The sequence below is a fragment of the Leptonotus elevatus genome, chromosome 18, assembly GCF_054856555.1.
Source record: "Leptonotus elevatus isolate MCC_2025b chromosome 18, RoL_Lele_1.0, whole genome shotgun sequence".
Taxonomy (NCBI): domain Eukaryota; kingdom Metazoa; phylum Chordata; class Actinopteri; order Syngnathiformes; family Syngnathidae; genus Leptonotus; species Leptonotus elevatus.
This window is the reverse complement of record NC_141256.1, coordinates 4,137,023-4,151,428: the sequence shown is the minus strand read 5'-3', so window position 1 is coordinate 4,151,428 and position 14,406 is coordinate 4,137,023. Positions and strand designations below refer to the sequence as shown.

The 14,406-nt window shown below is 41.8% G+C and overlaps 2 protein-coding genes across 2 annotated transcripts; both read left to right on the top strand.

Annotated features, from left to right (window-relative positions):
• Nucleotides 1–1,752: 1,752 nt before the first annotated feature.
• On the top strand, nt 1,753–6,168 carry LOC147158313 (thrombomodulin-like). The gene has a single exon (XM_086060419.1). The coding sequence runs from the start codon at nt 1,909–1,911 to the stop codon at nt 3,448–3,450; it is 1,542 nt and encodes a 513-aa protein (XP_085916545.1). The 5' UTR covers nt 1,753–1,908; the 3' UTR covers nt 3,451–6,168.
• A 725-nt stretch (nt 6,169–6,893) lies between these two features.
• Nucleotides 6,894–9,013, top strand: thbd (thrombomodulin). The gene has a single exon (XM_086061204.1). It carries the CDS (start codon nt 7,109–7,111, stop codon nt 8,756–8,758), a length of 1,650 nt encoding a protein of 549 aa, XP_085917330.1. The 5' UTR covers nt 6,894–7,108; the 3' UTR covers nt 8,759–9,013.
• Nucleotides 9,014–14,406: the final 5,393 nt, after the last annotated feature.

The following is a 14,406-nucleotide window of genomic DNA, read 5'->3' as shown; positions in this document are numbered from 1 at the left end:
GTTTCATTAAGATAATTATTTCCGAATGAGACTCATTATTTATCACAAGGGAGGGGCTTTGAAAAAAAAAAAGGTTGCTCACATTCCTATACTTCCAACTGACCATACACTACATCACTGGATAATGAGCAAACTGCTTTACATAATTTGGTTGTCATCATCATGTCTTTCTATAACCTTTAATGGGAGGAAGTGAGTCCATTCTGCTTGTGTTATTTCCTCTTTCAGATTCAGTAACTTGAGAAAGGCGATGCTCTTGAGATGGAAGGTGATGCCGAAAAGGTGAACAATGATGACAGATTTAGAACGACAATGCAAAACTTAGCAGCTACTTCCATGGCTATTATTGGTACTTCCGGATGCGAGTCCATGATCCTTACCGTAAATTCAAATATAGGCAGCTAACAAAAGATTTACTGGATTTTTGTGGGCAGGCACTCAAGAGACCCAACAATTTGTATGCAAGCAGTTAAAAAGTAAAATTTACATATACACACCCCCTTTAAAATAAACTCCATGTATAGATAGATCAGTTTGAACTGACTTCATGGCACGAGGTTAGTAACTACAACTATTTGTGTATATGATACTTGTATACAAGCACATTATAGTTAAACATATTTAATTTGTCTATGACATAATGGAAAAAAAAAATGTACTCATCAAATCAAGAGCAGCCATGATAAAGGCACACATTGCCTTCTAAAATCGGTGAATCTCACATACTATATCTATGTTAAATGTTACATATACGCTAAATATAGCGGTGGCAAATAATTGTGGGAATGCTGAAGTATTCAGCTTTTTGATTTTTGTTACTGTACTGTAAGTAGATTTATTCAGGTATAATTTTTTAGGTATTTATACTTTGTATTCATCACTTTGTCAAATTAGATTCATTACTTTTCCCAACCTCCATATTGGTTAGGACATGATGTAAAAAAAAAAGATGTAACTAGAAGGAGGTAGTATCTATTGCGATTGAAATCTTGATTGATTGTGATCTTGGGGTGTTATATGGCGGAAAGTACATGCTTATCACATTATAACATTTGGAGTGACGCACTTCCACAAAATTACTGTAATGTGATACACCTCCGGCACCTCTTTTCCTCCGGCACCACAAAGGACACTTAGAATAATTACCCAGCTTTGCCCAGGGCTTTGTATTAAATAAGTTTAAATGTCATCATCCCACATCTCATATGGGCTTTGAATAATTTCAATTTTGTCGCCAATACATATATTATGCTTCTCTGTGAGTAGTCACTATATACCTATATCTAGTACTGTACGCTACTGTCCTTTGCTACATAAAATTGTACTAAAAAAAAGCCTATGACAAATAAATTTAAAGAAAGACCTATGCCCCAATATAGCATTTTCTCTTAAAAATTCATGACATTTTCTATTCTTCTAATTTCCCATTTATAGTTCCAGATCATAAAATGCACCACAAGCTGACGTCACGAGTCAATACCTTGAATTGTTTTATTTATTTATGTATTTATTTATTTGAACTAAAGTAAACCTATATGTGAAGAGTGTGAGTACTTTTGCCACCTCTGGGCAAATAGGAGATGTGACAAGATAAGTCACTGTCCTCTCATGAGAACGTCGTCATTCATGGGTAAAGTATGTTTATGCGTGCGCGTGCGCTTGTGTGTGTGTGTGTTAATGAGCGAGTATGTTTGAGATAAGGCTTAAGAACTGCGGGGGAAGGGTTGAGCAAGCGGACCCACCAGAACTGAACTTCCTTCCTGTGCTGCTCGAACTAGAGAGCGACATGCTTTTATAAATGGACGATAAAATGTGGAGCTACCAGTCTCGTCGGCAGCTTTGCATCGTCGAACACAGCCAATTGTCGTCCTTTTCGCCATCTCCATAATCTCTTCCAGCATCGTCACCATGATCGCTTTCCTTATGCGTGCGCTTCTCCTTTGCGGGCTGCAGGAAACTGTGCTCTCTCTGCGCGGATATTGCACCCGGAATGTGTGTTACGCGCTTTTTGTGGGATCAAAAGACTACCAGGGAGCGCAGAAAAGCTGCCGAGATTCCACTGGAGATTTGTTGGTCTTCAAAGTGGAAGAGGGCAGACGCTTACTAGCCGGCATCAGCGGGAGTTTTTGGTTCGGCTCTGAGATGGTCGTAGACCCCCAAGACTGCATGTCGGGCACCCAATTGCCGGGAGGCAACCTGACGTTCCATGTGACACCGTGCGGCGACGAACTCGATGGGTACGTTTGCCAGTACCCCGTCGCGGACCCTTGTAGGACCATCTCCGTAGTGGCAGACGCCCAGGTGAGATACTCAGCACCAATGGGCTTTGAGGTGAACGCTACTTCACTTCACTACCCTAGTGGAACGCTCGCGCTAGCGTGGAAGACGGTCGCCTTGCATCCGGATAGTAAACATTTGTGTTTCGAGTCCAATTGGCTGCGAGCTCCGTGGAACTGCGAGGTGATGGATGGCGGCTGCCAGCACAAATGCAACTCCACATCCGGCTCGTGCGTGTGTCCCCCAGAGAGAGAATATCTCCACGCCAACCTCTTCTCCTGCAGCGATGACCCGTGCGCCCGTTGCGCGCATCTGTGCAACAACGCCACTCAAACGTGCGAGTGCCATGTAGGCTACACGCTAGCCCGGGACGGAAAAAGCTGCGCGGACGTGAACGATTGCCAGCAGCTGGATGCTTGCACGGGAGTGGGCGAGGAATGCGTGAACACGCGCGGTGAGTACGAGTGCAGGTGCAAAGACGGTTTCGTGGAGGAGACGGGCGAGTGCGTGGATGTGAGCGTCTGCGACAAATGTGAGCACATGAAGTGCGTGAAAAGCGACGGCGTGTACGCGTGCGCGTGCCGCGACGGGTTCAGAGTGTCCCCACGTGACACGACCAAGTGTGAGATGCACTGCGACCAGCAGGACTGCCCGGCTAACTGCATCACGAATCCTGATGTGGAGAAGACGGACATGCATCAGTGTTTCTGCCCTGACGGCTACATCCAAGACATCCGCAACAACACCCCCTTCTGCACTGACATCAATGAGTGTGAGATTCTGATGCAGTGTGAGCACACGTGTGAAAACCAATTCGGGAGTTTTGTGTGTTCTTGCGATGAGGGCTACTCGTTGTTTGATGAGTACATGTGCGTGCACCCGGAGGAGGACGAATGGACCCCGGTGTCCCCAACGGCGGCCCAGCCGCGTCCAGCCGCAGTGCCGTCCTACGTCAAAACGGGCAGCGTACTTGGCATTGCCGTCTTCCTGCTGCTTTGCCTGGTGCTGCTCTACTTGCTGGTCAGGAACTTGACCAAACGTTGTGGCAGTCTTGATCTGGCCTCCATCAAAGGGCCCGATATGGATATTTTCTACCTGCAGCAAGTCACGACAGAGACGTACAAGCGATTATCTTTTGACAGACAGTCCATACGCGACTCGCAAAGACTTTAAGCACAATACTGTTGAACTTAACAGGAACGTGCACGGATAGACGCCTAATTTGAACAAGGGTGTGTAGACTTTTTATACCCACTGTAAAAGGAAATGGCTACCCAAGTACATCGGCTACTCTCTCTCTCTCTCTCTCTCTCTCTCTCTCTCTCTCTCTCTCTCTCTCTCTCTCTCTCTCTCTCTCTCTCTCTCTCTCTCTCTCAGTGTGAAAGCAATTTTAGGCCTGAGCATGTGTCTGTGATGCTACTAGCAACAAATGCTGGAATTTACACAAGTAGCCATTGATGCACATAAAACTCAAACACGTTTTTGCTGTTCCTTTAAATGAAATGAATGTGTTTCTCTTCGTGGTCATTTGCCTTCGAATGATTACATTTCTCACATTGTATCTGTTAATCCTCAATAGTTAATCTATTTAATATTAAGGTACTTAAAGAGAAGGTCAACTCAAAATATTTTTACAATATGTTGTATGTGCTCCCACTAGTCTAAACATGGTATTCAGACTAATATTGCATTGGTGGGATATGACTTTAGCAGCAAAATCCACCCGTATTCTTGTCAAGGGGCGGCTATTTTGACTCTTGCTGTTGACTGAAAATGACATCACAGTTGCGCACGTGTTTTTGGAGTTTGGTCATGTGACATTTGCAAGCTGAGTCCTGATTGGTCGTTACCTGAGCCCTGAGCAGCTGTGATGTTATTTCCAGTCGACTCGAACAGAAAGTGGCAAAAAATTCATATTCCACCAATGCAATATTAATCTGAATACTAAATTTAGATTAGTGGGGCTGCATTGAATTTGTTATTGTAAAGACAAATTTGGGGTTGACTTCAACTTAAAAAATAAAGAAATAAATCGACCCAGACCCTTATCAATCTAAAATGGCACTCAAGTTCAGATCTCTACCAAAGTATTCAAAATACAAAATATTTAACCCAATTTGACAATTTTTGTATGCACAATCCTGTTTGTTTGTTTTTAGTGGTTTTGAAGCCAAACACTGGCTGATGTTTAACGTGAACTTGTGTTTAATCGTGACTTTTCTCAACAACAATACCATAGCAGTCTTTATAAGAACACTAAGCTAAAATAGGATTTAAGTACATCTGTGGTCAGTATTTGATCTACACAATATCGAGTGGATGTTTCATGCTGTTTTCTGTGTATAATAATACATTTACTGGTCACTTAGCAACACTGAAAACTACAATTGCAATAACTAAGTGTTAAATTAATTAATACCTCTCTGAAAATGTCAATCTATGTTCACAGTTGGCTTGGATGTCATTTGATTGCGGAAGTGATTCAACTTGATATGTTTGTATTCTCTATGGAAATGTGCATTTATTCAGAACACTACTGAACACAAAAAGACCTTGAATGTAAAACTGTGCTGCTATGCCTACAGTCATTATAACGCAGCTGTGTAACACATATGTGCCTTTTTTTCTAAATTAAATGTTGAATTAATGTACCATTACTGACTGGATAGTTAAATGTAAGGAAAATCCATATTGTGGTTGTACTTTGCGGTGATTTAGAACTGCATACTGATATGTAGAGATGCCCCCCCCCCCAAAAAAAATCGATTCTCATAAGAATTACGTTTCTCATTTAGTACGATTCAGAATTGATTTTAAATGTCCCAAAATTGATTTTATTTAAATAATTTTATACTGTCTTGCCCTTGTTTGTGTGTGTCTTTACTGGGAGCGCTGTTCATGTTGTGCCCGATTTGGCCACTTAGGGGCAGTGTGGTTCCGCGCATTCTTAAGTTGTAGCCACATTAGAGAGTAGAAGGAAAAAGTCACGATCAAGTTATGTCAATAAAAGTTGTTTTTTGCAGCGTAAGAAGAGCATGAGTAATGTTAAGATGCTTCTCTGTATACATTCCTGAAGCATTTTGTATGAATAGCCGTTGTTTTGCGTGATAAAAGTGCCGCGAGTAGCGTGCTAATTAGCGTTAGCGAGTCAGACTGGAGTAGAACATGACGATTATTTGCACGTCTATTAATTGAAGCAGAAATTATTGCCAATCAAATCGCAGACCCAAAAATCAGAATCGAATCGTGAGACAGTCAAAGATTCCCACCGCTACTGATATGTATTTTTAAAGCGATACTTGACTCATTAAGATATTTTCATCAGTAAAAAGTTAATATTTTGTCTAGATTTAATTTGATAACTTCATTACATTTCATGTACATTTAATAACTTTAAAAAAACACTTTTTGCACTTTTCTGGGCTTGGTCAGCTAACTGAGCCATGATTGGTTCGTTACCTATTCCATCAGCACAAGTGTTGTCATCGTCAGTCAACAAGAAGTGGCAACACTAGTTTTCAAAAGGTGTTAATTGTTTATGACAAATAATGAAGTTATCACATCAATTATAGACAAAATATTATCCTCTTACTGTTGAAAATGTTTGTTTTTTTAATGAGTCAAGTATCACTTTAAAATCTCGGTTGGCAATATGACAGTGGCAAAACTGTGCCTTGTTATCTTTGTAAAGATAGATTGCACTGTATATAGTATATGAATTTGTTCATAATAAGTTTGTGTAAAATATTATGTCTATTTAATATTATTATTACTTGTTCATAGCATAGAAGTTTGATGATGACACTAACAATGTTGTGATTATTCTGTTCATCATTACTAGTTTATATATAAGTATGATATAATAAACTCTACAACTTGTCAGAAAAGTTCCAGGACTGTTGTCACAAAAGATAAGTATTTCAAATGTTTTTCAATTCCAAGTTTTTTTCTGTTTTTTTTAAATCACATAATCTCCCTTGAAGCAAAAAAGAAAGAAAGAAAGGAAACAGCACAGAGGCCTACACGTCCACACTATTACTGTACATAGATGCATATTGATCTTTTTATGTCCCTACACACACAACATATATTTGTATTTATTTAATTCAAATGTAGGTTGCACAAGAATAAAATGTGGTCAATTGATATATATTTTTTTTTTTATGAGAAGAGGGGAAATTACGTTAGCTTGCTACATTTTAATCATGTCCAAGTGATGTATCGTTACCAAACATTATCAACTTAAATACTTTTCCCCCTATATGCTAAAAAACAAAGTACCAAGGGTTTTGTTTTTCAGTATTAGCATGCAGATGTCGACAAGGCACAATTTGACCTCATATAATAGCATAACTATACTTACTTGTTACTAGTATGCCAAAGTTGCAGTATTGGGGGGAAAACGTTACTTTTAAGACCGTTTTTTTTTTAAGGTGTGAGGACACAGAGTACTCGCCTACACGGATCTTAATCTGAATATCAAGCATGTACAATAAATGCTCAAAAGGCTTTTAGATTTCCATATAACGGTGCTGGATGCAGTCCGCTCAGTGGGTAGGGCAAATGCGACTAAGGGGCGTGGTTAAGCGTGCGTAAGGCCCAGCGCGTAATTTACGGCCATGGTCTTCTTTGAGGGCGTTTTGAGAGGAGAAAGTTTCCTTGGAGGACCAGTGAGCGTCGTAGAAGCCTGCTTAAAAGCCACTTCCTTCCTCTGCTCGCTCGCCAACATGCAATGGGGAGATTATAAATACGAGCCAGGCACTTTCCCCGACAAACTCGCGTCTTGGCTGCAGGGACGCACGACCCGTTGAATGCAAGCTCGTGTTCAAATATGAAGGATGCCACGAGGCTGTTCGTTGTTGTGCTGGCTGTGCTGGCGGGAAGACTCGGTGGGACGGACCCGGACGGTGGGTTCTGCTTTGAGAGGAGCTGTTTCGCCGTGTTCCGCCAATCCGGCGACTTGACAAGCGCGCAGCATCATTGCAAAGAACGAAACGGGCATTTAATGACAGTGCGTTCGTCTGGGTCACGTGATGTACTTTCTCAACTGTTGAGGAACTTTTCGGGTCGATTCTGGATCGGTTTGCATCGTTTAAGCGGCTGCCCGGATGAAACATCCCGTCTTAAAGGCTATGAGTGGCTGACTAAAGATGATGAAAGTGATTTTGACGACTGGGCTCCTGATTTCAACAGCAGCTGCTCCTCTCCACGCTGCGTCACAGTATCCGATGTGGACGGACTCCAGTGGGTTCAAGAGCCGTGTGACGCGCGAGTGGCCGGCTTCCTGTGCGAGTACCACTTCGCATACTCGTGCGAGAGAATAAATGTCAAAGCCGAGGGGGAAACCCTGATGTACACCACCCCCTTGGGTTTCGGGGGAGAGCATCTGCTCTCCTTTCCGCCCGGAAGCATCGCCACACTGATGCTGAGCAACAACAAGCTAGTGTGCGCCGAAACTTGGCTACAAGCTCCGTGGAACTGCGAGATCCAAGAGGGAGGCTGCGAGCACAGATGCGCCGTGGATGATGACCACCAACCTTCTTGCTCGTGCCCGCCCGGCTTCTCTGTGAACCCCGTGAATAAAATCACCTGTGACGTAGACGCGGAGGACCACTGCGCGCATTTGGGGTGCGAGTTCGCCTGTTTGGAGGGGGACGACGGCGCGTACTCGTGCGCGTGCGACCACGGCTTCAAACTGGCACCCGACGGGAGATCTTGTGTGGACTTTAACGACTGCTCGGATGAGCGCCAGTGCCCCGGCGAGAACTTCCGGTGCGTCAACACAGTGGGTGGCTTCAAGTGCGAATGCGAGCACGGGTTCAAGATGACGGGTGGATTGTGCGTGGATCAGGACGAATGCGCGTCCGCCCCGTGTGAGCACCAGTGCGAAAACACGCCCGGGAGTTACAAATGCTCCTGCTTTGACCGATATAGAATGGACCCGCAGGATACTAACAAGTGTAAGCTGCACTGTGGCAATGAGGAGTGCAAAGCGGAGTGCGACCCAAACGACAAGTACCAATGCTTCTGTCCTGATGGTTACATCGCGGAGGAGAGGGCGGATCACACCGTGTGCATTGACATGGACGAATGCGCCGACTCTTACTGTGAACACGGCTGCAAAAACACTTACGGCGGTTATGTTTGCTCTTGTCGTAAAGGATTCAATTTGGTTAATGAGGTGTTTTGCGTCCGAAACGAGGATGAGGATGAAGAGGCGGAGGCCTCGGGGGAGGCTGCAACAACTCCAAACGTTCCCACGGTGACGCCACACGAAGTCGCTCCAACACAGCAGCCCTCGGCGGTGACAGTCGGCGGGCTAGTGGCTATAATAGTGTGCTGTGTCCTTTTTATTGTGGTGGTGGTCTTTTTGACTCAGCACATCCTGAACAAAAGGGGGAAAGTGGAGCTAGAGGCCACGTATAAAGCCCCGGATGGAGGGGAGACCCACAGTTTACAAGGGATGGGCAGTGAGGCGTAATACAAAGAAAGAAAGGAGGACATTGGAAAGCAAGGCATGACATGTGAATGTAGAGCCGATGATTGGGACTCATTTTAGTTTTAGCAACGGCCGCAAATATGCACTGAAGGGAGCAAGCAAACAAAACATAACAAATGAGGACACTACTAACTCACAAGACGTGACATTAAATTTGGCTTCATTTGCAGCAGAAGCAAAAGAAAACACAAACTGTTTTTGCCCTGAAACGTTAATAAATTACACATCCTAAATAAAGTTTGTTGTCCTGGTCGAAACTCTCTCAGGCCGATTCTGCTACCAAGTGGCGAAATGAGTGTACTGCACTGAAACAGAAATGATGAGTGCAGTTTCCAAACCACACATTTTTGATATAAGAAAAATCGCACAAAATGTTACAATGCAATCAAACAGCATGATTTCGTCTCAATTTACAAATATTTATTACAAAGCTCGTAAATACTAGCCATATGTATTATGCAATAAATAGCTAAATGTGGGTGAAGTTCATCGTTCCATATGCATCAGTTGCATATTTAAATGTGGTGAACTGAATTATTATTTTAGAAGTGGGGGAAATGATATCAGTTTACCACATTTTAATCATGTAAAACAGTTGTGCATGTGTAGCAACGCAGCAGACACGTCCATGTCAAAATGTAGTAGTAATACATTTAATAATAATCTTTGTGGCTACTACTATGAAGTCCTGTATGCACAATAATATGAATTCCCACAATTAAACCAACCTCCAAACAATTATTGGATCAAACACCTGTTGTGAATTTCAACCCTGTTGGAGAACAAATTGTGCAGAAAGCAATGAAACATCTACTGGCTGTATAGCCTCATCCAAAGGTTTACAGAAGGTCAAATTAAGTTCACATGGAATGGTTATTGTGCTTTTAGGTTAATCTTATTACATCACCCGAAATTATTCTCCCTATTTTTTGGGGAGCTGTCTAGTGATGGGAAAATTAAGCTTCATGAAACACTTGATGGACTCCTGGAGAAGGTGGTCTTGGTTTAAAAATAAATATTACTCAGTGGAACTTGATTTCCACTGCATATTTAAACCAAGAGTGCCATCTAGAGGAGCCAAAAAATATCACAATTGAAGCTGAACAATGAAGCTTCATTTGTCCATCAGGATCTATTCACAAAAAAAGAAAGAAAAAAGGCGAATTAAAGTACTGGGACATAAGAAAATACACAGTTCCAGATCACGTGAAACTAAATCAGATCAAAACACAATGCAAAAGCAAAAACAAAATGTGGCATAAAAAAAGAGAGATAGGCCTACTTTTACTTTAAATTACTTTTACCACATTCTTTTTATACAAGCACAAACTCAGGAATGTACTTACGCAGGTACAAAAGTAAAAATAAATTATTACAGTCAATTTAAATCAGCCTTTTCACCATCACATCACAAATGAAAAAGTTAAGTCCATAAGTATTGGGACAGACAGACAGACATGTAATTTTTCCAAGTGAAATGCATGCTTAATGGTGTTTAAGTCAGGTGATTGACTTGCACTTATTATTTTTTTCTCTCCCTTTCATAGTATGCTTCGGGTTATTGTCCATCTGCACTGTAAAGCGCTATTCAAGTCCTGAAGTATTTGGCCAAGTACGTGAAGATAATATTACTGCCCGAAACACTTCAGAATTAATTTTTCTGCTTTTGTCAACATTCACATCATAGATGAATACACTGATACAATAGACTGCCACTGTTTCTCAGTGTTTTTGGCATAAACATGCTGCTTTTTTTTTTTTTAACTCCGAAATGGATATGGACTCTAGAGCTGATGTTAGCTAGCAGGCTAGCCATTCTGTTTTGCTAAGTTACTCAAACACAACCTGCCCCAACATTTTCTCTCTTCTCCAGGTTCTTGTCAGTGCACGTTAAGCAGTACTGTGGAACGTACCAGCTGGAGCGCCTTTGAAGGTTTGCTAGCCTGACTGTGTCTGCTACACTTACTGCACAGTTGGCTACCATCTGGAATTTTCTTGGATTTTGTTTTTGTCATATTCAGGTTTTGTTGTGTGTTGATTCCGCCCTTTATTCACAAATTGTTGGGCACCTGGATCCGTACAACAGTTCAGGACAACAACATATCCTTATATAAGAGGTTACATGAGGACATATCAAACCATGGTTATTTTCCCTTCACCTAGTTATTCCGTGTCGTCACAAAATGTACCTTCAGTGATTCATTTAATTTGTTGGTCTTCCCCAGTTCTACTTCCTGCTGCCTGCTGCTTCCTGCCTTTTGCCTCCGTCACCTGCACAGAAATTCTCCTGCCTCCTAGTTTCACTTGATTATTATTATTTTTTTTAAACATTTTAACTGCTGAAGGACACATTTTTCAGCCATAACAGTTGCAACAGTGTGGTGGCTGAATACAGGTAAAAAAAAAACCCTCCTAATATTCCCTTAACACAGGTTTGACTATTGTAGAGAGTGAAACTGTAGCACTAAATGTCATCTCTCATGTGTTTAAGTAAACCATTTAAAAACAAAAACAAAACAATTATTAGTGGCACATTATATTTCTTTTTTACAGTACCTATGTTGGATTGCAAATATGTCCAAAGGTAGCAAAAGTACTCAGAGAAAAAACTAAAGTGTTTAAAAAAAAAAGACAAACAGAAGTAACTAATGATTTCAAATCCTTAAAAAAAGGAAAGAGAAAAAACTGACTATGCTATATTCCCCCCGTTAACTTAAATAAGACCATATTCTCCCATTTGTGCAGAACCAATTTCCTACTTGAAAGAAAAGCATGTAAGTCAATGGACTTACATGCTTTTCTTTCAAGTGGATTCTCTCAGCCAGACTTCCGACACTCCCACCTACTGTGAATCAATAGTGTGGTGCCACCAAAGAGGAATGACTCATTGCTAACGGAGGAAGTGGACATGGACATTTACTATGATTGAAATAAATGATTAAATGTATGACTCACCATTATGTTTAATTTAGCTGTTGTACTTAGTTGGAGCCCTGCACTTGTTTCCCTTAAGAGGAAGTAGCATCTTGTTTTTTTCTGTCAAAAAGGCTTGTCTTTTTCTTGGAGGTTGTTCCCCATTCCGGTGTTGCATTTTGGAATTCACTTTGTGAATATTGGACCCAAATGCAGTGAGGCAAGACAGGACTATTCCAACAAAATAATTTAATTTTAAAAGTCAAACAAGGCACATGGAATGGAATATTACTAGATCAACGTATGTCCAAAACTGAGATACAAAGTACCAAACTAAATAAGCAAATAAACTAAATACAAAAGGAGACAAAATGTGACTGACAGCAGCAAACATAATGAACTGACAAAGACAGAAAAAAAAACAGGCAACTGAGGCTCCGTCCACACGAAAGCCAGTTTCAATGTATCCTCACAAGTTTCTTACCGTTTAGGCCGTTCGTCCACACGATGGGTGCGGTTTCGGAGCTTGAAACCGGGCTCCAGAGTTGAAAGATTTCAAAACGCACCCCGTACGCGTCCGTCTGGACAACATTTTTATTTTTATTTTTTTGGTGCACTCACACACATATATGGTTTCCCAGGCGGGGAAGCGAACTCACGCCAACCTGCACCACCGGAGGCAAGGGACGGTAACCACTCCGCCACCCGGAGCCCCATTCGTCTGGATACCATATGCAGGATACTCCTCCAGTGATGACGTAATGTCGCAGCTCAATGACGACGTATTGTCGCACATTGATGACGTAAGCGCCAATTCTCGCGTGTTTGCGCACGAACCGGCAGTCTGTCAACAACAATAGCGGATAGCCATGTCATAGTCATTTTGCGCAGCTTCCATAGCTTGCTTATGCAACAAAATATTTTGCTTCTTTATTCCCATGTTCAACAAGCGGTGTTGTACGCCATTGCCACTTCTCTTGTGTTCGTCTTTTTCATGTTGTTTCAACACGAGCAAAGCCATGTTTGTTCTGTAGATTGCAATAAAGTTAGGGGGAAAAAAATGTACGTCTTCCTCGCTGATTCTTCTTCTACACTTTCCGTTAAATCCCTGTGGCTGCGCTACAGCGCCACTCCAGACTTAGCATATACATTACTGCTGTTAAACGTCCTCAGTGTCTTCTTTTGGACACACGCATGTCTTGAAATGCTTCTGTGTGTATGAGATTTGTTTGAGGAACGAAGCCGGTTTTGCTTCCGTGTGGACAGGGCCTAAATACAAGCAAACTGACGAGGTAACGGGGAACACCTGGACAACACGAGTGGCTGAGAGAGCTGATTAGAAGATAACAAGGGACTGGGTTGACGAGCGCAGGTGGAAACCAATGACCTAACGAACTGGACAAGAACCATAAGAAAACAAGACGAGAACAACCAAATGTAAACAATATAAACACAGACCATGGCAGCAAGGCTTCTGTCTCTCTTCTGTCCCTGTGGCTTCAAGACTGAGATTGATTTTATTTGATTCCATGCTGGTCCCTCAAAATTTGTCCGCATGAAAAAGATTGAGGACTGCTAATTACTGATGGACAAATTAAGCTTCATCGTGCACTTGTGATATTTTTGGACTCCACTAAACGGCACTCTTGGTTTAAAAGATGCAGTGGAAATTTTATCACTTTACATTGCACTATACTTTATCTTGAAACAAAGAGTACCATCTAGAGGAGTAAAAACAATATCGCAAGTGCTTCATGAAGCTTCATGAAACGTCAGTACTGATCAAGAGCAGGGGTGGGCAAACTCGGTCCTCGAGGGCCGGAGTCCTGCAGGTTTTGGATGCTTCCCTTCTCCAACACAGCTGATATATGATCAGCTCATCAGCAAGCTCTGCATAAGCCTAATAACGATGCTGTTGATTGCTATCAGCTGCGTTGGAGCAGGGAAACATTCAAAACCTGACTGATCAAGCCCTAGAGGACCGAGTTTGCCCACCACTGCACTAAAAAAATAAAAATAAAAATTGTTTTTGATACAAGATATTGTCACCAGGAATTTGACTGCACATAACTGGAATGTTTTCTCTACGGCAGCGTATTAGGGCCACATATAAATATATATTTTTTTCAGAGACGGGGTAATATTCAGAGAAAAAAAAACGTTGCCACTTTATGAAGTGTCAAATTTGGGAGAGAAAAAAAACCTCAGAAACTTACGAGAAATACATGTAGCGTAGCTATAGTCTAATGTGAGCATTCGTTGGTGGTTAATGGGACACTGTTTATAAAATGAAAAGGCAGGATGGATACGGATTAATTTTTAATTTAAACTTTACACGTCATACACGGCAGCTAAAGCGACAACACTTCCGGATCCCCTATCAGCTGACTAACACTAAGCAAGACACGGTTCATCTCTGCTAAGGCAATTACTATCTCCTTATTTATTTTCTTGCAAATCTGCCACTTCATAAAGTGATGTGTGCAGTTGGAAATTGCAAAATGAGTGGCACAATGAACGGAAGCCCTTCCACTCACTAGTGACACACAACTGAATTTTTTTCCCCATTCATACATATGAGTGAAATGCTCTTACATTCATTTCAGAATTGTGTAAAAACATTTTGCTTTCGTATGTAAAAAGAGTTTTGTTTGTGTAAGTATCCATTGACCAACAATGACTTGGTTTTTCTTTGGCTCATGCTGCACCCCTCCAAA

Excerpts from the sequence above, each read along its gene's own strand:
- LOC147158313 (XM_086060419.1), top strand. The coding sequence starts at position 1,909 with ATGATCGCTTTCCTTATGCGTGCGCTTCTCCTTTGCGGGCTGCAGGAA.
- thbd (XM_086061204.1), top strand. The coding sequence starts at position 7,109 with ATGAAGGATGCCACGAGGCTGTTCGTTGTTGTGCTGGCTGTGCTGGCG.